Source organism: Lithobates pipiens, unplaced genomic scaffold (genome assembly GCF_037356315.1).
Source record: "Lithobates pipiens isolate NorthernLeopardFrog02 unplaced genomic scaffold, aLitPip1_a1.2 Scaffold_28, whole genome shotgun sequence".
NCBI classification, from domain to species: Eukaryota; Metazoa; Chordata; class Amphibia; order Anura; family Ranidae; genus Lithobates; species Lithobates pipiens.
In genome coordinates this window covers 211,963,153-211,986,006 of record NW_027507789.1, presented here as the reverse complement: position 1 = coordinate 211,986,006, position 22,854 = coordinate 211,963,153, and the positions used below count along the sequence as shown (strand labels likewise).

Sequence of the window (22,854 nt, the reverse complement as noted above, 5' to 3'; positions counted from 1 at the left end):
CTGCTACATATTTTTGGACACAATAAGCGTATATTGGGATTGGTCTGGGCTAAAGCTATAGCATTTTCAAACTATGGAAAATATTTATGGAATTTTTTTTTTTTTTACTAGTAATGGCGGCAATCAGCGACTTACGGCTGGACTCCGATATTGCAGTGGACGAATCAAACACCTGACACTTTTTACACTAATACAGTGATCACTGCTAAAAAAAATATGCACTGGTAGGGAAGGGGTTAACATCATGGGCGATCAAAGGTATAAATGTGTGGCCAATATGTTTTACTGTGTGAGGTTTTTTTGGTGGTATCTGAACACCTTATTTATTTTTTGCGCCACAAAAAAAAAAAAGACAATATTGGGAAAAACAAAAACAATACGTTCTGCTATAAAACCTATCCAATAATTTTTTTTTTTTTAAATAAATACAAATTTCTTCATAAATTTAGGCCAATATGTATTCTGCTACATGTTTTTGGTAAAAAAAAAAAAAAAATCCCAAAAAGCGTATATTGATTGCAGATGCTATATCTTTTGCGTAAACCAAACTATGGGATATATACTGATATTTTTATTTACTTTTTTTTTTTATACTAGTAATGTGCATGATTAGCGACCTATGGCAGGACTGCGATACTGCTGCGGACAATCTGACACTACGGGGGAGATTTACTAAAACTGGAGCACTCAGAATCTGGTGCAGCTGTGCATAGTAGCCAATCTAACGTCATCTTGTTCCATTAAGCTTTGACAAGAAAATCTGGAAGCCGATTGGTTTCTATGAACAGCTGCACCAGATTTTTCACTCTCCGGTATTGGTAAATCTCCGCCTGACATTTTGTGGGAACCAGTGACACTAATACAGTGATCAGTGCTAAAAATATACACTGTCACTGTACAAATGACACTGGGCAGGAAGGGGTTAACATCTAGAGCAATCAAAGGGTTAAATGTGTGCCTAAACAGTGTTTTTATGTACTGCGTGTACTAAGGGATGTGCTGGATTTAATCCCCTGCTTAGCAGGGAAACAGTCTACCACATCTCTGCTGACAGGACAGAGCTTTGCATTGTTTACTTATGCAGAGCTCAGTCCAGTGTGTCCCCTCGTCAATCAGCGGGTGCCGGCGGACTTCCATTGGCCGGCACGCTGATCGGCATTTGCTGTGTCTAATCACAGCCGCGGAACACGACCCCCCCACCCGCAAGTGTCGAAATACGTACCAAGTACATGATTCGGCATAGGAGCCGCTCTGTCGCCGCATTCCTACGTGAGGCGGTCAGGAAACGGTTAAAGGTGGTCCTCATGTGGTATAATATGTCTGTCGCTTATATGCCCATCAAGAATTTAAGCCATTTTCTCAACTACAGGAGGAATTTAAAGTACCCTCTAATTTACTATTCCACTATTATCATGGGTGTGCAGTAGATATATACACATTAATCACTACATCTCCCACTATAGTTTTTATTGTAGTCATTTAAAATGGTTTTATTTTTACTTCATCATGCCTCTCCTACTCCATTAAAATACCAAATCAATGTACTTACACTGAAGATGAAAAATAGTTCAATGAACATGGCACCAAACGGCAAAATTCCAGCCATAAGGATCCTGAAAGAAAAGCATATTATTAGGATGCTTTCACAAGATTCTACATAACATATGCAGTTCAAGTAGTAGGGTTAAACAGGGAAGGTGGCACCGTCCTACCGGGGAGGGCGGCAATAAAATAAACCCGCTGTTTTACACTGCATGGCCAAAGGAGGATACCACTTTAACCCCTTCCGGCCCATCCTGACATCTCCTTTAAAACGCCCAGGGGCGTGGGAAGGATTGTTTTTAACATTCTCTTTTTTTTTTTTTTTTTTTTTTTTTTTTACATTTCGTCAGTTACTGCCTGGTTTTTTGCCTAGGCAAATGTCATCATACATCCCAGGAGTCTTTTAGGAGAGGAGGAGGGTTTTTCTCAGCTAAGGTCATCCTTCCACCTGCATGCTTGAGCTAAGGGTAGATAGATTCCAGCAAGTAAATGCTACATGAATCGTTTGCCCTTACTCAAGATGGCCACGACCAGAAATGCTAGAGGGGTTGCTTTTTCAATCAGCGATTTCTCAACAAAATAATGCATAGAGACATGGATGGATGGGGGTGGCTGCTTTTATAATTAAAAATTAATTTGAAAACGTGTAATGTATGGGTTGGGTTCTTTTTTTTTAATTTTTATTTTTTTAAGGATCTTTACCTGGGTCTGATGGTGCAGCTGTCCCCCCATGGGGCATCTAGCACTGAAAACCGAGCGATCAAACACCACCGATCACTTAATTGTCAAAGCTCCCTGAGCAGAGAGCTGCTGTCAGTCAGCAGCTCTCTGCTCTGCCCACCCCCCACACTCAGTGGAGTGTTGGGCCGTGGAGGGGGCAGAAGCAGGTGACTCACTGAGAGGCCGAGCCAGGTGCCAGTCCAGGCATGTGGGCAGATCTTAACTTCTTTTTCGTGATCTTGCCCAAACATGGACTGCCTTTTGTGATGTCAGCTCACTACAGCCCACTGTCTGCTGAGAACAGAGCTTTGGCTGTACTCCTTTATTTATTTATTTATTTTTTAATTTGGAAAGAGTGGCGGATATGTCCGTATTTATAGAAGGCACCTCATCCCAATGATTGTTGAAAAGGAGAAGCAGAGAGGATGGGGATTATTATGGTGCCAACACAACTCAATCAAAAATTATTTAAAATGATACATTTTATTACATCAAAAACAGATAATGCATACACAAATTCATATTAAAATATAAACATATAAAAAATATTGTTTATATTTTAATAGGAATTTGTGTATGTATTATCTGTTTTTGATGTAATAAAATCGATCATTTTAAAATATTTTTTTCCCCATCCTCTCTGCTTCTTCTAATGTTTTATTGGTGCTCAGATGAAGTGAAGATCCCCTTTAAAATGCATGATCCAAAATAATTTGCACTTGAAAAGACAGGAATATTTTCATAAAAAAGGAACTTACCCCACAAACCTCTTCATGTACCAACGCTGTTCTGGGATCTGCCGTGGGATCTGGTTGGTTCTCACAGGATTATCATATGGCTGCTTGCGGAAGCCAAAGTAATAGCCAAGGTAGACTAGTGGGAGTGAAATTCCAAACCACATACACAATAGAGCCAGCATGGTGGGGAACGGGACCTGGAGAGACACAGCGGTGTTAGCTAACCAAGGAGCGCTATCCTAAAGACAAACTCCGAAAACATACTTACTGCACCCGAAGAATGTTTCCCCCAGATAAAGCAATTCAGCACAAAGCAAATACTAAAGACCACTCCAGGGTAGAGTGTAGCCGTCTGAAATGACAAGGTTTCATTCTTAGTGTAAATATACATATAATAAATCCTGTATAATAATAATAATAATAATAATAAATGCAGCATTACACAGACAGGATTAACCACATGACCTCTGGAAGGTTTCACCTCTCTTCATGACAAGGCCATTTTTTGCTATTTAGCACTGCGCTATTTTAACCATTTCCTGACCAGGCCATTTTTTATGCTATGAATGAATGAATGAATGAATGAATGAATGAATGAAATACTTGTATAGCGCACAATGCGAACTGAATCGCCTCTAGGCGCTGTGGCGAGCTTTGATCATCTGCTAAAAGAGGAAGGTCTTGAGTTTTTTCCTAAAAGCCAGGTGATTTTCTTCCAGGCTATGGCATTGCGTTACTTTAACTGACAATTGCACGGTCATGCGACTCTACACCCACACAAAATTTTGATCATTTGCTTCCCATATATAAACAAAAAACGTCTGACAATTTTGAAAAAAAACATTTTTTACTTTCTGCTATAAAACATATCCAACATAACAAAAAAAAAAAAATCAAATTTCTTCATAGGTTTGGGTCAAAATGTATTCTGCTACATATTTTTGGTATAAAAAAATAAATAAATATCCCAATAAGCGTATATTGGTTGGTTTGAAGTTATAGCGTCTACAAACTGTGGAATATTTTTATTTGATTTATTTTATTTATTTTTTAATAGTAATGGCGGCGATCAGCAACTTATAGAAAAAAGGGACATAAACTTAATTTAGGCTACTTTCACACTGTAGGTATTTTTGCGTGAAAAATAGCGCCTGAAAACTGCTTCTCATGCCTCCCCAGTGTGAAAACCAGAATGCTTTCACACTGGGGCGGCGCACTTGCAGGATGGAAAAAAAGTCCTGCAAGCAACATCTTTGGAGCGGTGTAGGAGCACTGCATACAGCGCTCCTACACCGCCCCTGCCCATTGGAATGAATGATTTGGAAGAGCCACAACAAGGGTGGTTTTGAACCTTTATTCGGCTGCTAGCTGGGGTCAAAAGCTCCCCGCTAGCGGCACCAAAGCGGCCACAGCTACTGTGTGAAAGTAGCCTTATGTACAGCATTGCATGACCGAGCAATTCTCAGTTAAAATAACGCAGTGCCATATACCAAAAATAGGACCCGGTCATGGGGGGGGGGGTTAAATCTTCCGGGGGGCATTCGATTATACAGACTTGTGCTTGTTGTTGTGTGGACTAGCAGTCTGCTGTTTTAGTCTAACCTCTCTAATATTCCACCATCAAGGGTCACCTCCCATACAGAGGTCATTTGATGCGTCGCCTTCTATTCCACTCCTCTGTTTTCTTATACCTTAAAGCATGGGTGCTCAACCTGTGGCCAACCAGCTGTTGCAGAACTACAAGTTCCCGACAGTTATAAGCATGATTACCAAAGGCAGAGGCATGATGAGACTTGTAGTTTCGCAACAGCTGGACAAGTTTTTTTCAGCTGCTCCTAGGGGCCTCTGGCGTTTTGTTTTTCCTGCCTCTAAACGCCCCTAGAAGTTAGCCTGTGTCTCCATGCACACAGGCTTTTAGAGGCAGAAAAAAAAATCACACTACCAGTGTGCCCAGGAGCAGCAGAGTTTTGACAGAAAAAAAATCTGACGCTTAAAACCGCGTGTTATCCAAGGCACATCTAGTGCTTCAGTGATAATTAATTTCAATTGGAATTTTTTTTTTATATATATATTATTCTGGCCAATTAAATGAATTAATGCCCAAGCGCTAGAGGTCTGTAAACAAGCTTAACCACTTGCCGCCCGCCCTATAGGCAAGTGACAGTGGCAAAGTGGTTTCATAATCCTGATTGGACGTCATATGACATGATCAGGATTATGAGCCGCTGCGCGCCCCCGGGGGCGCGCATCGCGGCGATCGTTGTTGCGGGGTGTCAGTCTGATACCCGGCAACTACGATCTCGGTAAAGAGTCTCCGACGGAGACTCTTTACCACGTGATCAGCCGTGTCCAATCACGGCTGATCACAGTGTAAATGGGAAGAGCCGGTGATCAGCTTTTCCTCACTCGCGTCTGTCAGACGCGAGTAGAGGAGAGCCGATCAGCTGCTCCTCTGACAGGGGGGGGTCTGTGCTGATCGATTATCAGCACGGCCCCCCTGAGGATGCCCACACTGGACCACCAGGGACGCCACCAGACCACCAGGGAAAAGGTAATCCTCCCTAGACCACCAGGGATGCCAGTCAGCACAATGGATGCCAATCAGTGCCCACAATGGATGCCAATCAGTGCCCACAATGGATGCCAATCAGTGCCCACAATGGATGCCAATCAGTGCCCACAATTGGCATCACTGATTGGCATGCATTATTGTTTGGCACTGATAGGCATCCATTAGTACAGTATAACACCAATGCCGCCTATGAGTGCCCACCTGTGCCGCCCATCAGTGCCCACCTGTGCCGCCCATCAGTGCCCACCTGTGCCGCCCATCAGTGCCCACCCGTGCCCATCTGTGCCGCCTAACCATACCCATCTGTGCTGCCTATCCATGCCCATCTGTGCCGCCCATCCATGCCAATCCGTGCCAGCTATCAGTGCCAATTTGTGCCACCTATCAGTGTCCATCCGTGTCGCCCATCAGTGCCACATATCAGTGTCCATCAATGCCACCTCATCAGTGGCACTTCATTGGTGCCACATGATTGGTGCCCATCAGTGAAGGAGAAAACATACTTATTTACAAAGTTTTGAAACTGAAACAAAAAAAAAAAACTTTTTTTTTTTCAAAATTTTCGGTATTTTTTTATTTGTAGCGCAAAAAATAAAAACCGTAGAGGTGATCAAATACCACCAAAAGAAAGCTCTATTTGTGGGAAAAAAATGATAAAAATGTCATATGGGTACAGTGTAGCATGACCGCGCAATTGTCATTCAAAGTGCGACAGCGCTGAAAGCTCAAAATTGGTCTGGGCAGGAAGGTGTTTAAGTGCCCGGTATTGAAGTGGTTAAACATGTTACGTCGTTTTACAAGCGTCAGGCATTGTCAAAATGCTTCTACCAGGCAGAAAAGGCTTCTAGGAGAGTTTGCAAAATGTCCTGTGTGCATGAGGCCTTACTACACTAAACTAAGTTTTCACTACCTGTGCAGCAGGGTACAACCCCCAGAGGGAGCAGCAACCCGTCCTGTTTACCGACCATCCTCTTAGAAATAAGGCTAATATTACATGGTGAAAACTGATTACTCACACAAAATGCTCCTTTGCGCCACCGGTGCCCCTTCAGTGTGCGATACAAGCGTCCAGCGAAGAACCCACCAAACACGCTGTAAAAACAATCAAAAATTATGGAGGGGATACAAAGAACAAAAAAATAATAATAATTAAGATTAATTTTCACAAAGTCTGCCTCAGTTTTTATGATGGCACTTAAGCATATACTCCAGAATGTTATGATGAGCGATCAGATGAATTGCAAAGTCCCTCTTTGCCATGAAAATGAACTTAATCCCATAAAACAAAAAAAATTCCACTGCATTTGTGAAGAAGTCTTCAAGGCGCCCAAGAAAATGCAGCTAGTGCCAAGACCATCTTCTACAGTTGATTCAGCTGAGGGATGGGGGTACCAACAGTGCAGAGCTTTCTCAGGAATGGCAGCAGGCAGGTGCGAGTACATCGGCACACACAGTGAGGAGAAGACTTCTGGAGGACGGCCTGGTGTCAAGAAGGACAGCAAAGCAATTTCTCTCCAGGAAAAACATTGGGACAGACCGATATTCTGCAAAATGTACAGGGATTGGACTTCTGAGGACTGGGGTAAAGTCATTTTCTCTGATGAAACCTCTTGATTGTTTGGGGCATCCAGAAAAAACCTTGTCCGGAGAAGAAAGGGTGAGCGCTACCATCAGTCCTGTGTCATGCCAACAGTAAAGCATCCTGAGACCATTCATGTGTGGGGTTGCTTCTCAGCCCAGGGAGTGAGGGGCTCACTCACAATTTTGCCAGAACACAGCCATGAATAAAGAATGGCACAAAAACATCCTCTGAGAGCAACTTCTCCCAACCATCCAAGAACAGTTTGGTGAGGAACAGTGTCCTTTTCCAGCATGGTGGAGCACCTCACCTTGCCATAAGACAAATGTGATAACTAAGTGGCTTGGGGAACAAAACATAGAAATTTTGGGTCCATGGCCAGGAAACTCCCCAGACCCTAATCCCATTGAGAACTTGTGGGTAATCCTCAAGAGGCGGATGAACAACCCCCCCCCCCGCCCCACAAATTCTGACAAACTTCAAGCATTGATTATGCAAGAACGGGCTTCCATCAGTCAGGGTGTGACCCAGAAGTTGATTCACAACATGCCAGGGTCACTGAGGCGGCAGACTTTGTGAAAATTAATATTTGTGTCATTCTCAAAAGTTTTGGCCATGTCTGTACAGACATGCAACCATTTAGATGTGCTTAACATGCAATAAAATACCATTAAACAGGTTCTTCCTGATTCCAAACCCTACAGTACTGAACGATCTTTCTGGAATTTAACAGAGCGCCCTGCATTTAGGTTATTATAACTTGCTAAATATTGGATAGGAAAATTAAATCAATATGTTTTGGGAACGCAGGTGTGTATGGGGCGATTTTACAATTCAGAGCATGTCTTCATAGGTTTCAAACTAAACAGAATGATAATGTTGTTGCAAATCTTACCCCATAAACATGAACAAGAAGCAGGCTGTGGTCATAAGCGCACCTCTACTGGATGGAGACAACATTCCCAGCATGGCCACAACTACAAGACAAAGACATCACATATCACAAAATAACATTTGTTAACATAAAACCCATTATATCTGACAAGGCAGTCATCAAATCATCAATACAGAGGAATAAGGTCATTTCTACTGTCCTAATGGATAAATGAAAAATGATGGCGTAAAGGAACGATCAATAAGTGCACCTACGGTAGTCTGCATGGGTAAAGCATGGGCACACTTAAAGGTTATTATAACCGCCTACTGATGACAAATTTACAGCTGACTGTTCAGTAAATGGCAGACATAAGGAAGTCTCTTGGTTTAAGACGGAATAGTCTGAGGGTTGTACTTGCATACAAGGATGGATGAGTATTTGCATGTGTATGGAAGTACACTAGTGGATATGCGAAAAGATCTGCACAGCTGCTGCCCCTGTCCGACACATATTGATTGTTAACTGCTATAAGCCATCGCTTTCTGACTCCGCCAAAACATATAGGGCGGAGCCATGAAGCCATCTTAGATACTGACTGTCCAGCTGCTATACTGAATGCGATCCCCTTGGTATTTAAGACTTATCACTGTTTTTACATCGTGAGTGCGTTTAATAGACTATGGAGCAGTTTTACACTATGAAGTGTTCTCTATTTGATCACTTGGACACATTTGTACATCATGCGAGTACAAACGTGACACCCGTGACTTGAAGAGCATTTTGCTAGTCTGGGCTATATTCACATTTCAAGCTCTGTTTGCAGAAGGGTCACGCAGCTCCGGTAAGATGCTTTATTGTGCACAGTGATGGTGCCTCTACACTTATGGCTTTGTCTTAAAGCGGCATTCCAGTCTCCTTTTCTATTTTTTTAAAATGCACCCCTTAGATTCTCTTTACTAGTACAATCTAAATTGGAGACCGTTAGACTTGTAATCATTCATGTTGAATATGAATCTTCAATTACTCACAGTGCCCCATGTATGCAGGCAGCAGCCACTGCTACTGTGGGCATCTGAAGTCCGCTCATATTTGTTTCTGGGATTTGGTGCAGGTGGCTACCCAGCATGCACCTGCCGATCCCGCGCCTGCGCAGCTAGGACACAGCGTGGCGCACTGTGTTGATTGCAAGGTTGCCATAGCAGTAGCAGCTGAAGTTCCAACCCCGTTGTTATGGCAACTTGCCAATCAGCACAACCCAGATTTTTATTTTTTTTATTATTAGGCTTTGTGAAGACTCCTGGGATAAATGATGCCGATATCACGATATGGGAATTGCCTTAGGACATCATTGCCTCGGCAGCCAGACAGGGGAAGTGTTGCCTGAAGATATATTAAAAAGAAAAAAAAATGGTATCTAGAAACAAAAAAAAAAAACATTTAGCACTGTACACCAGGAGGGGCAATGAGAATATAGGAACTTGGGGGGGGGGGGAAAGGGGGGGTGGACATCTGCTTTAATCGGTTTCCCTTGTCCACTTAAGTCAAATAAGGATTTGTTTTTGTCACCAAATCTTTGTGGATTTTTCTTTACTGTAGTGGCTGCTCATTAACCCCTTCATGCTGACCATATGCAATTTTGCCTTCATGGTTTGAAGGGGGTTACACCGGGGGTGATGCATGCAGCTGCACGCATCACCCCGGTACCGTTTTTTAGGGCCAGCGGATGGCTTTTTTGTGATAACAACTGGTGTGGCTAAAAGCCGCTCGGCTATTATTCTAAGGAGCAGGAGGAGACTCACCCCTCCCTCCACCCTCCGCGTCTCACCCGGGCTCTCCAATCCACCAGCTGACACGTCCCCCTGCTGGCCAAAGACCCAAATTAAGCCAGAATCGGCTTAGATCGGGTCTCCGATCTAGTAACCCGGAAGCAATGTCATGACATCACTACTGGTTTACTCGGTTGCCAATGGCACAGATTTAAAAAAATAAAATAAAAATAAATATGCCAAAACGCTGATTTAAAAAAAAAAAAAAAATAGTATTCCAAAATGCAGATTTAAGTGCAAAAGGAGGGATTTGGGGTACTATGGACCCCAGACCCCTCCATAAAGAGTACTTGTCAGTGACTATTACGGTCACAAGGGATTACATTTTATAGTTTGCATTATCATCACATGGTTTCATTTATACACATTAATTATGTATGTTAGTAGTTGTGCGTAACGCACATCATTGCAGTGTTTCTGTTTCACACATATGATATTACAATTTGAATTTGTGGTTAAGGCTGCACATTACACACACAAATTGCTTGGTATCAAGTATCACGATACTGTGTTAGCGGCTGTCCTTTGCATTTTTTTATTTTTATCTTATGACCCAAGCACGGATTTGCATACTCACAGATGACAATTAGCACCATGCAGAAGAGCTGAATTCCAGAGCCTAGGAGAGAGCTAAGGATCATGGGATACTGGGGTGGTCGGAAGACATCACCATGGACTAGCTTCCAACCTGATTCTTCCATTGTATCTTCCTGCAAAGAAAAGGACAACAGAGACATCAGCCAATGGTAAGGTCACATGACAGAGGCAAACCGGCACCAGCCAAGGCACTTACTATATCATCCTCCTTGTTATAGTTTGCTATGTCCTTCCTCAGTGTTCGGATTATAATCATGCTGAGAATACCTGATAAACAGAAAACAAACATTAACATCTGACAATAAGCTGCAGGATTCGATACACCATTTATCCTGGGAGCTTCCTCAAAGGTGTCAGCGCTCCATAAGCCACCTCAGAGCCCCCCAGTCCCCTCCTCTGCTCACCTGACAGGAAGAAGACAACGACCACAGAATTGATGATGGAGAACCAATGAATCTGTACATCGCTCATGGTAAGGTAAGTATCCCAACGAGATGCCCACTTGATGTCACTTTCCTAATGGCAGAAAAAAAGGAGAACTGAGCAAGAGCTTTGTTACCCATAAATCCCTTTTTTACCAAGCTAGCATAGCACCTTACCTGCCAGTGCACAGAGTATGTGAAGAGCACTTTATTCTCTTTTGTGGGGTCGATCTCCTGGGGGGCAGAATTGGAGCTTTCTTTTACTGTGCAGGCTTCGCCATCCGTTCCCTTCAGATCTGAGACAAAAAAGAATCAAAGTAGATTTAAGTCCTAACTGGATTAGGTTTAGGTAAAATATTTAAAGCGGAGGTCCACCCTAAAGTGGACCTTCCGCTCATCGGAACCCCCCCCCCTCCGGCGCCACAATTGGCACCTTTCAGGGGGGAGGGGGGTGCAGGTACCTTGCACAGTACAGGTATCTGCACCCACTTCCGGCGTAGATTCTGCAGAAGGTACGCCCCTTTCCGCAGAATCTACGCCTCTTTCCGAAGGTCCCCCGCTGCCTGCTGGGAAACACACGGATCCCAGCGACAGCGGGGACCATCCTTATTGCGCAGCGCGACTCGCGCATGCGCAGTAGGGAACCGGGAAATGAAGCCGAAAGGCTCCACTTCCTGATTCCCATACCCAAGATGGCGGTGGCAGCACCCGAGAGACGATCGAGAGATCGGCTTCGGGTCCCGACATCGCGGGCGTGCTGGGCGGTTAAGTGTCATTATTTTAAAAGTCAGCAGCTGCAGTATTTGTAGCTGCTGGCTTTAAAAAAAAAAAATAATTAAAAAAAAACACTCCCGCTTTAACTAACGAAATACGGTTGGATGTGCCCCGTGAGACACCTCCATCCCCATACACTATACAAAGAAACATGAATTGCTCGGGGGACGTTAGACGAGGCGCAACACACTCAATAATAAAATCAACGAAATAAAGATTTATTGGTAAATACAATTTCCAACAGATCAACAGCGACATAATTGCCATAATGTCAAGCAGATTGGTCAATATATACATATTAATTTCCGTAGCTAGATGTAGTGTTTCAATGATCAATCCATAATAGCTGTGAACTTGCATTAATGTAATGCGACGCATTTCGTGACATAGCGTCACTTCCGCAGGGGTTGATGCACATACAATTGTAAATCTGCAAGACATCACATGCACATGACCTGATGGTAGTGGCATGGAAATGTCTGACCCGGAAACTGTGGGTATGGGATTCGAAGGGCCAAGCAGTGCAAATAGGACAAGATGCAATGGCAGGCAAGGAGTGCAATCCAACAATTCCTTCACCGTAATGGCATGGTAAGACATGCTGACAAGGATTGAGGAGCAATGTGACCGACCACCGTGGAGTGCGTGCAGGTAAAATACTTACCCGTTATCAAATAAAATCCTTGTCCTCCTCATATTTTAATCCCTTGTCTCTGGGCTGCTGAGGAAATGCCTGAACAAGAACCTTCACGGCAAGATCACCAGAGTGTTTTTTGTTAAAAGCCTAACTCCGGCCTTACCTCCAGTCTGGAACAGGCTCCTCTCCTGGACTGAATGACAGAAGGTTTTTAACCTTTATGCAGAAGATGATTTAAAAAAACAAACCTTGGGCCTATAGAACCACTTTAAAAACTTACAGATTTAACCTCCTCAGCTCAGGAAGGTTTACCTCCCTGCATGACCAGGCCATTTTGATGCATTTTTTTCCCACAAATAGAGCTTTCTTTTGGTGGTATTTGATTACCTCTATGGTTTTTATTTTTTGCATTATAAACAAAAAAAGACCAACAATTTTGGAAAACTTCAGATCTTTCCATCATACTTACCTGTAAAAACATTTTCTTTGAGTACACCACGGGACACAGAGCAAACAGAATAACGACTATATGGGTTATACACCACCTACTGGTAGGTGGACACTGGCAGATGGTTAAACAGGAAGACCCCCCTCTATAACCCCTACTACACAGGAAGGACCTCAGTTTTGTAGCAAAGCAATGAATGTCCCAAAAAAGATTGGAGGGACCTCTGTGTCCAGTGATATACTCCAAGAAATGGATTTTACAGGTAAGTATGACAGAAAAATCCTAATTTCTTTATCGTATATCACGGGACACAGAGCAACCATAATAAATGACTATATGGGATTTTCTAAAGCAATGCCCTTGAGGGGAGTGAGACACAATCACAGAAAGTGCCACCTGAGGAGGACTCCTTCTGCCGCCCAAAACATACTGCGGCTAAACCAGTATCCCCTGTGGCTTTGATATCTATTTTGGTAAAATTCTGTGAATGTATGAACAAAAGACCATATAATGGCCTTAAATCCGGAGCCACTGACACCTGATGGCAGATGGCCCAAGATGCCACCACACATCTGGTAGCGAGCGCTTTTACCAAAAAAATGGATGGGGGACCTTGCCCTTTCAAGCCATAGGCTCGAATGATTAACTGGCAAATCCAATGAAAAATTGTTACCTTGGATGCCTCCTGCCCATCCCGGGCTCTACTGGCAGAACAAACCAGGATTCCTGATCTGTACCGACACATCAAGTAATTCTGACTGCCAGAACTTCCCCCAGAGTATGCAGGGATCCAACTCCTGACAGCTGAGGCTCAGAAAAGAAGGCAAGACATTGTCTTGATTCAAGTGAAAACCAGACACCATACTAAGCAAAAAAACGGATGAGGATGCAACATCACCTTAATATTATGTGAGACTAAAAACAGCTCCTTGCATGAAAATCACTTAGTGAAGTGATAGCAACCAAAGAAGCCACCTTCTGAGATAAAGGACTAACAGAATCTCTCGACTGGTTGAAAAAGTGGCCTCTGCAAGGACGATCAAGTTCAATTTCAAGTCCCAAGGACACAAGAATGGCCTGACAGACGAGACTCATAGTTCATACAGCATGTAACGTAGACAATCAAGGAGTGAGAAACAGACCTGGAAAAAAATGTATAGGGACGAACCCTGACTGTTAACAATACGTAAGGCCAATCTCCTTTTCCCTACCGATTGGAGAAAGAAAGAGAAAATCTACCAATCATATATTTCTGCAGGCGCCACTTTCTGCCTTCACCCCAGGCAAAAAAACAGTATACTCTCCTGAGGAGACCAAGTCCACCGAACTGTAGCCACCCTCAAACCTATGGAGAAACTGGCATCAGTGGTTATTATGTTCCAATACCTGAAAATTCAGAATTCAACCTTTCTAGATTCCGAACCATCAACCACGAATGTTTAGCTGTGTAACACCCCCAGGAACAGAGCCCTCCAGCAATCCAATGCCTGGATCTTCACGTTCGAGAGAGAGAGCGAGAGAGAATACTCCTCTCCAAGACCTGGAGTAGGACTGTACATAAGGAATGTGCTTCAACCAGCTTCCTACTGCAAAATGTATCAAAGGAAAATCTGGACCAACTGCTTCCTGATCAAATGGTTATTGAGGTATACTGAGATGGACACCCCCCTGCATCTTTAGCAAGTCCAGCACTGGAGTTAGGAGCTTTGTGATCCTCAGAAGCTGTGGCCAGCCCCCGAAGGATGGTCACAAAAAAGAAAACAGGCGACTTTCCACTGCAATTACAGAAATCTTTGATGTGGAATCAACTCGGCACATGAAGCTGTGTGTCTCCTGATGAATATGGGCCCCGCGATCTACCTTCTTCACTGAACAGACCGAGCTTATCTGAAGCAGAAGGATGCCCAGAGGATTGAGATCTAAAGATACACCTCATGTCCCTATTCTGTTTTTGAAGCTGCTACCATTTTACTTGTTTTACAATAATGAGCCCATAACTTTTGCTCCAAGATCCAACGCAAGGCAAAGACTGACCTGGCTAAGGAAGGAGCAACCACCTCAGGAGACTGCTATAAAACCTTATGGCCTGAGATATTCTCAAGCACAGCAACCTCAGATGTCTCCTTCACATAGGAAGGAAACCTGGGCAGTCTCCCATCCAAGCACTAACCGGGCTTGATCCGAGATCAGGCGCCACAGTGGCTCAGATCACCCCGTTGCCATTGGTCCAACAAGAGACGTGAACATAGCCAGGCCACAGAACCTGAGGGCAGTGTACCTGCCTCCCCCTTCTAAATCATTTAGCTAGTCTAACAGATACAAAATAAAGTGACTGTATTAGAAGAACTAATACGCAGTTCCACAAGGATGCAGGCCTAGACAATATTGGTCTACCGCTATACAACCCTGTAAGTATGTATAACAGACTCACCTGAGACAGAGGCTTTTGGAGGGGACTGAATGCTAGTCTCTTGTCTACCAACTATGGGTCCTGCATTTGAGGGAGCTACAAGCCTTTAGGAAGATATTCTGTTATGTAATGCAAAAGAGCATCATTAAGGAGGCCATGATGGTCTTTGCATGCTTGGGACTCATATAGCAGATGTATGTGAAAGGAATGCTGATTAATGAGATTTGTAAATCCCTGCCCTGGGTCTTCTGTTGTCTACTAATGTGGCTTCTATGAGCATTTCACCCATTGTTGTTTGTGCTAATTAACCTCGCTATTGTATGAAGGAGTTCTGTGTTGATATTTATGATAATGTGTATTGTAGAGTCGGTGAGCTAGGAGACGTGAAGTCTACTGTAAAAAGGTCATAGGTCACCTAGTCTGGCTAAATGATTTAGTAAACTAGCTCATGTTAATTAGGTTTCTGGTTACAGATGTATTGTTAGAGTAATATGAGCAGGAGGGGGGAACCTCCTCTTTAACTGTATATAAGACTGTTTTCTGGTTCTAATAAACTGATGTTTTACCCTACACTGAGCTATGACTAGTGAATAGAAAAGCTAAGGGGTCTTGGATTGTGTGGTCCCAGACAGAGGAAGTATTTACGGCGGACAGACTCATCTTGAGTACAGGGGTCCGTCACAGTATGTAAGTATGCCGGTACCCCGGTATGCAAACATGCAGGTATACAAGTATTCTTGCCATTCATGCATCTATCTATGCAGCTCAATGTATGTAGTGCTAGTTAAAAAACAGATATGTATGTAGTCCTAGGCAAATAAGCACATATGTATACAGTTTAATGTAAATAAGCACATTTGTATACAGTTTAAACTAAGGATATACGCAGTACATTTGAAAACATGCCACCATGCATTTAAGCAATATGCATTTATAGAGGCATGCATTTATAGACGCATGTAGATATGTGCTTTAGCAAATGTACGTTTAGGCAAAACACAACAGCGCGTCCATGCAAACATGCACTTACATAATACATGCCCATGGAGACATGCATTTATAGAATAAGCAAGCATGCGTTTATGAAACTTGTTTCTGCAACATATATTACGCAAACACGCATCTATGCAAACATGCATCCACGCAAACACATACCTATGCAACATGTATACACACTTATGCCCACACGGCTATACAAACATATGCTTAAAAAAACAACCCGCATTTACGCAACATGTGCCTACGCAGATGAGCCGTCGCGACCAGCCTTGGGGGGCTGCATGCCGGGCGCCGCCTGCTTGTTGAGCGTGGGGGCCACGGGCGGGGCCCTCTGCGAACATGTGCCTATGCAGGCTTGTGTTCTATGCAAGTAAGCAAGCATGTATACTATTAAGCTGCACCTGGGCCCATACTAGTTATAGTCAAGATTAGCCAAGCACATAGGCATCCAATGCAGCCTCTATGCTTCTTCAAAAGCCTAAGGCCTCTTCCACACCTGTGCGACCCATCCTGCGACTTGGGACTGCAAGGTCCCTGACCAGTCAAACCCCACGATTTCCAATGAGTACCCTTCACATCCATGCAACCTCAAAGTAGCCCCTTCACCACTTCGGTCCAACCTTGGTGTGACTTAAGGTCCATAGAACTCAAGATTACACAGGCACTGCTTCACGTCGCTGCAAAATCTCATTTTGCACAAGCGTGAAAAGGGGGCCCCAAAACATGCTATTCTGGAGACAACTCCTTCAACTGCACCGATGCCCATGGTCTTCTAAACATGTGCTTATGCCACATGTATGTATGTATGTATGTATGTATGTATGTATGTATGTATGTACACAACATCTATGCAAAATGTCTTTATTCAAGCATGCATTTAGGCAACAAGTTTGCAAGCATGTATACTATGCTGCACCTGCACAACTGCACTTGGCCCCATACTAGTTTTTACTAGTTTAGCACATGTGCTTGCCACGCAGCCTTTTCCTTCTTCAGCCTATAAGTAAGCTCCTGCAGACCAAATGCACATTATTCTGAACTTTGCAAGTATGCACCTGTTCAACTGCACCAGGCCCCACACCATTTTTGTGCCAAATGTACAGTATTCTGGAGACCCAACACTTTAAAATGCACTGCTAGGGGTGTATCGACTTACAGCTGTACAGGCCCCCCAAATTAAGCAGCAAGTATGCATTATATAATCATTACTTGTCTGGCCACACATTTCTCCCATAGTAAGTACTCACACTTCACTAGTATTCATGTGTTGGTGATTCGTCTCAAGAGGCCCTGGAGGAAGCCGACGACCACATGACTTTTTAACATGGTCGCCCTTCGACTTCCTGCTTATATAAAAACAGGCCATACTGTGCGAGACTGCGCCCTCTAGTGGCTGGAGAAAAAACCGCAGCCCACACAACTAAGAAGTACATAGCACACTGCCCTCAGTGGCCATTGGGAGAACAGGCAGTCTCTCTCTTTCTTTTTTTTAAAAAGAGAAACTGCAAAAAATGCACTTACCATTCCCGCTGCAGGATCTGAACAACAACAGGAATCCAATCTTCAACCATCACAATGAGCTTTGTCATAAAAGCCCTTCAGGGGCCGAGTCCCCCTTAATGTGGGGTCCACTCCCCTGGACCTGTATAGCACCCCGCAGGAAAGCACAGTGGTCAGAACAAACACTGCACAGGGTTCTATTACGCAGGGTTCTATTACGCAGGGTCCAGTGCCGTAAGGCTGCATTACAGGCAAACCTTGAGGAATCTTCTCTCCTTCCAATGAGGCGGGTACCATCCATTTTGGCTGATAGCTTTTTCGAATGGATCCGAATGAAGTCCATGATTCTAAATAGAACCGTCCAGACCTCCACGTATGCTCCAAGAGCACATGTATCACATCAGTGACCATTCCACGTGCGAAAAAACAGAGGTCCTTCCTATGTAGTAGGAGTTATATAGAGGTGGACTTTCTGTTTGACTATCTGCCAATGTTCATCCACCAGTAGGTGGCGTATAACCCATATAGTCATTATTATGGTTGCTCTGTGTCCCGTGATGTACGATAAAGAAAAACATACCTTTTTACTTTCTGCTTTAAAACACATCCAATAAAAAAAATATAATGTCTTTATAAATTTAGGCCAATATGTATTCTGCTACATATTTTTGGTTAAAAGAGATCCCAATATTGATTGGTTTGCACAAAAGTTATAGCGTTTACAAACTATGGGATTTTTTTAATGGAATTTTTTTTTTATATACTATTAATGGTGGCGATCTGCGATTTATAGAGGGACTGCGACATTGTGGTGAACAAATCAGACACGAAGTGACACTAATACAGTGAACAGTGCTAAAAATATGCACTGTCACTGTATTAATGACAAGGAGTGGGAAGGGGTTAACATCAGGGGTGAGCAAAGGTTTCGATGTGCTCCCTGGGAATGCTTTCTAGCTGTGGGGGAGGTGCTTGTACTGTAAAGAAGACAGTGATTAGTGTTCCTGGTTAGCAGAAACACAAGATCTCTGTCTTCTCCTGTCACAGAACGGCGATCTGCCTTGTTTACATAGGCAGACTGCAGTTCTGTCTGCCTCAGAAACGATCAGTGGGTCCAGGTGGACATCGGGTCCGCAGGACCCGCCGATTGGCTCCTGCTGTGTCCAATCACACCGCAAGCTCCAGGAAACAAAATCATGTACAGGTAGGCGATTTCACAATGAAAGGCCACCCTGCCGCATTATATACGCGTGGGGCAGTCTGGAAGCGGTAAACCTTCCTTAAAAAAATAATAGGTACAGGTCAATGGAGAATGCTTCATTTATAAATCTACATGATCCCTAAGACTCCTTTCAAACAGGGGCGTTTTGCAGGCGCTATAGTGTTAGAAATAGCGACTGCAATCCACCCTAAAAAAGCTGCACCATTGTCTGTAGTGTGAAAGCCCTACAGCAGTGCGCTGGCAGGACATCAGGGAAAAGTCCTGCCAGCAGCTTCTTTGGAGCGGTGAAGGAGCGGTGTGTTTACCGCTCCTCCACCGCTGCTCCCCATTGAAATCAATGGGGCAGTGCTGTAATACCGCAGGCAAAACACCGCTATTGCAGCGTATTGCTGGCGGTTTTAACCCTTTCTCGGCCGCTAACGGGGGTAAAAGCGCCCCGCTAGCGGCCGAAATGCGCAGAAAATCCGACCGACGCTATGGGCGGCGTGGTGTGAAAGGGGTCTGAGTTAGGATCATATGAGGATAAGTCAAGGGACCTGAAGAGAGTTCACGGACTAACAAACTGACATGTAAATGGATGATAGGATCCATTTAATTTGGCATCATGCAGGCCTCCTTAGAAATGATAAATACACGCGAGTCTACACCTTGCAGACATTTTTCCTCACTTTATGGATGACAGCTTCACAAATTCAAAAGTTTTTTTTTTTTTTTTTTTTTTTTCGTTCGCTAATAGACACACATTATTACCTTCCACTGTGATGCTTTGTGGTACCACCTCGAACCTCACCACCCTAAACGTGGGCTCCTGATTCTCCTCCACTATCTCCCGATGGAAGTACAAGAGGAAGGACAAGTGATTGTGCAAGTAGAACTGGAAAAAAAAAAATAAGATGACGAGGTTAGTAAACCCCTTAAAGTGTTTGTAACCCAAAAAACAAAACAAAAAAAACAAAATGAATTCTGTTACTTAAAGCATGTTCGTGATTGTGCTGTGTAATTTGGCCCCTTCTATTGCCTGAAATACTTGGCTGATCCTGCCTGGTTCTGCCCGCAGCTCTGTAAACTGACCATGGTTTATTATGGCTGCTGAGCCCTGACACTGTGGTCAGTTACATACCTAAACCGCACCCCCTTCCCTCCCTCCCAGCCTGTCAGCTCTGCGATAGGTCCCGTCCCCCTTCTGCTGATGAAATAACAGTGTGAAGTACATGGAATCCCCTCTGTTAGAAAACATTCTATGCCCCAGTGTCTGTACCTTGTAAAAAATACAGTATTGCCCATTACTACCTTATACCTCATCTCTTTGGGGGTGTGGGTTCGAATCCCACTGCTGCCAAGCTTCTTATTAACAAATGCCTGTCCTCGAGGGCTCAAGCATCTCTGAAGTTTCTGCTGCACTTTGCTGGCAAGGGGGGCTTCGTTCCCCCCGCATCGCTGGACCCTGGGACAGGTAAGTGTCCGATTATTAAAAGTCAGCAGCTGCAGTATTTGTAGCTGCTGACTTTTTTTTTTATTTTTTTTATTTTTTTAGGGGCACCCCACTTTAACAGACCAAATAAGAGAAGTCCATTGTGAAGATTTGCAATGTGTACACCAAGTATTAGTATGTTATAAGTAATAATCAATAACTGCATAGTTACCTTGTTGTTGTCAGTAAACCCCAGTCTGTATCCATGTTCAAATTGGACTTCTCGCTCCTTCCTCTTTTCATCTTCTTCATGGCCAAGATGGACATCTAGTCTAGTCGCTACCGGCAGGTTATCTGCTATTCTGGAGACACACACACACACACACAGGAAGAGAGGTTATACAAGTGCAAACATAAAAAAAAAAAGAAAGGAACGTTGAAATAGTCAACACTACTGAAAGCAAAAACAAAATGGTCTGTGAGCCTTCACTTCATGTGCAAGTGGGGTGCTGAGGTTGTCACTCAGAGGTTGTCACCCTATAACAGAACGAGCCTCTAGCAGACCTCCATAGAGGGATTGCCATCAGGGGTTGGACACTGGAACCCACCAGGTAATGGAAGATGGAGGGCGCACCACAGAGTTAGAAAAAAATGCAGTCACAGAGGGGCAGGCAAGGACCTGGAACTGACATTATGAAGCACTACAATTATAGAGTAAAGAAGTCATTAAAACCGATAAGCAGGGGCCGTCACCAAACCTCACTCATCAGATTTAACTACGTTTCTCTGGTGCTCCAGTGGGGCTCATCTGACCCGGACTGCCAGATATTATCTGAACGAAAGCTGCAAATCTACAAATATTAAAAAGACTTTTGAAATTGCATTTACCGTATATACTCGAGTATAAGCCGAGATTTTCAGCCTCTTTTTTGAGGCTGAAAGTGCCCCCCTCGGCTTATACTCGAGTCATCGCTGTCTGCCTGCTCGATCAGCGTGTCGAGCAGACAGACAGCGGCCATTCTATAATTCAAAAGCCGCGCCTCCGGCTCCGCCTTCGCCTGTGATAGGCGGAACACTGAATTTCCCAGCAGCCTGTGTTCCGCCTATCACGGACATCGTCTCATCCTCGTACTACGGACGAGGATGAGACGATGTCCGTGATAGGCGGAACACAGGCTGCTGGGAAATTGTGTTCCGCCTATCACAGACAGGGAGGCGCGGCATTTGAACAGGGGAATGGGCGCCGACGAAGAGCGGTGATCCTGGGACGGGACCGGACGGAGGCTCGGCTCGGGACGGGACGGGACCGGACGGAGTCTCGGGACGGGACGGGACCGGACGGAGGCTCGGGACGGGACCGGACGGAGGCTCAGGACGGGACGGGACCGGACGGAGGCTCGGGACCGGACGGAGGCTCGGGACCGGACGGAGGCTGGACACACAAGGCCACACACACACACACACACACACACACACACACACGGATGGACACACACACACACAGGGATGGATGGATGGATGGAGACACACACACACAGGGATGGATGGATGGATGGAGACACACACACACACAGGGATGGATGGATGGATGGACACACACACACACAGGGATGGATGGATGGATGGACACACACACAGGGATGGATGGATGGATGGATGGACACACACACACACAGGGATGGATGGACACACACACACACAGGGATGGATGGATGGATGGACACACACACAGGGATGGACAGGCATATCTCACCCTCGGCTTATACACGAGTCAATAGGTTTCCCAGTTTTTTGGGGGTAAATTGGGGGCCTCGGCTTATACTCGGGTCGGCCTATACTCGAGTATATACGGTAAATTTTAATGATTATACAAGATTTTAGTGAGCTAGCTTAAAGCTGAGTGCCACCCATCAGTGGAAGCTCCACTTATCTCTGCCTCCTCCCCCAGGTACCTGTCCCCACTTCTGGGAGATCGCACTGCAGCAAGATCACTCAGAAGTTTGGCCCCCATCCTCCTTCCCCGCTGCCGGGCCATTCAGAAAGCGCCGTAGGGAGCCAACTGTGAAGCTGCAAGGCTGCACTGCCGGTTTCCCATACAGGCCATGGCGGCAGCAGCACTCGAGAGCTGATGGAAACAACGGCTGGGGTGCAGACATCGCTGGATTCCAGGACAGGTAAGTGTCCTAATATTAAAAAAGTCAGAAGCTACAGTATGAGAAAAGGCATGACACCAGTTTCGGCCAAAACTTCGGTGCATCTCTAGTTTTAATCCATCTCCACTCTATAACAAAAAAATAAATAAAAAATGTTGGCCTTTAGTATTTAGTAATACAATGAAAAATGAACATTTTGTTTCAGCGATGATTAAAAAAACAAAACACAAAAAAAAAAAATCTATTATAGGCCTCTTTCATACTTGTGGGACTTGGGACTGCAATGTCGCATGGCAAGTCCTACCCCATGATTTCCAATGAGTAAAATTCATATCTGTGCGACTTCAAAGTAGTCCATATATTACTTTGGTGTAACTTTGATGCGACTTGAAGTCCATAGACCTTAAGATTACACAAGCATTGCTTCA

General features: G+C 44.3%; 1 protein-coding gene across 1 annotated transcript in view; it reads right to left on the bottom strand.

Moving 5' to 3' along the window:
- TM9SF4 (transmembrane 9 superfamily member 4) overlaps positions 1-22,854 on the bottom strand; it is a 59,112-nt gene that overhangs the window by 18,862 nt on the left and 17,396 nt on the right. Inside the window, exons 5-15 of the mRNA XM_077460497.1 lie at positions 20,506-20,635; positions 19,613-19,736; positions 11,050-11,168; positions 10,855-10,966; positions 10,647-10,717; positions 10,431-10,563; positions 8,046-8,127; positions 6,588-6,663; positions 3,268-3,351; positions 3,021-3,196; positions 1,550-1,613 (exon numbers count right to left, since the gene is read on the bottom strand). Coding sequence (XP_077316623.1) covers positions 1,550-1,613; positions 3,021-3,196; positions 3,268-3,351; positions 6,588-6,663; positions 8,046-8,127; positions 10,431-10,563; positions 10,647-10,717; positions 10,855-10,966; positions 11,050-11,168; positions 19,613-19,736; positions 20,506-20,635 — 1,171 coding nt within the window. The remainder of the gene's footprint in view (positions 1-1,549; positions 1,614-3,020; positions 3,197-3,267; positions 3,352-6,587; positions 6,664-8,045; positions 8,128-10,430; positions 10,564-10,646; positions 10,718-10,854; positions 10,967-11,049; positions 11,169-19,612; positions 19,737-20,505; positions 20,636-22,854) is intronic.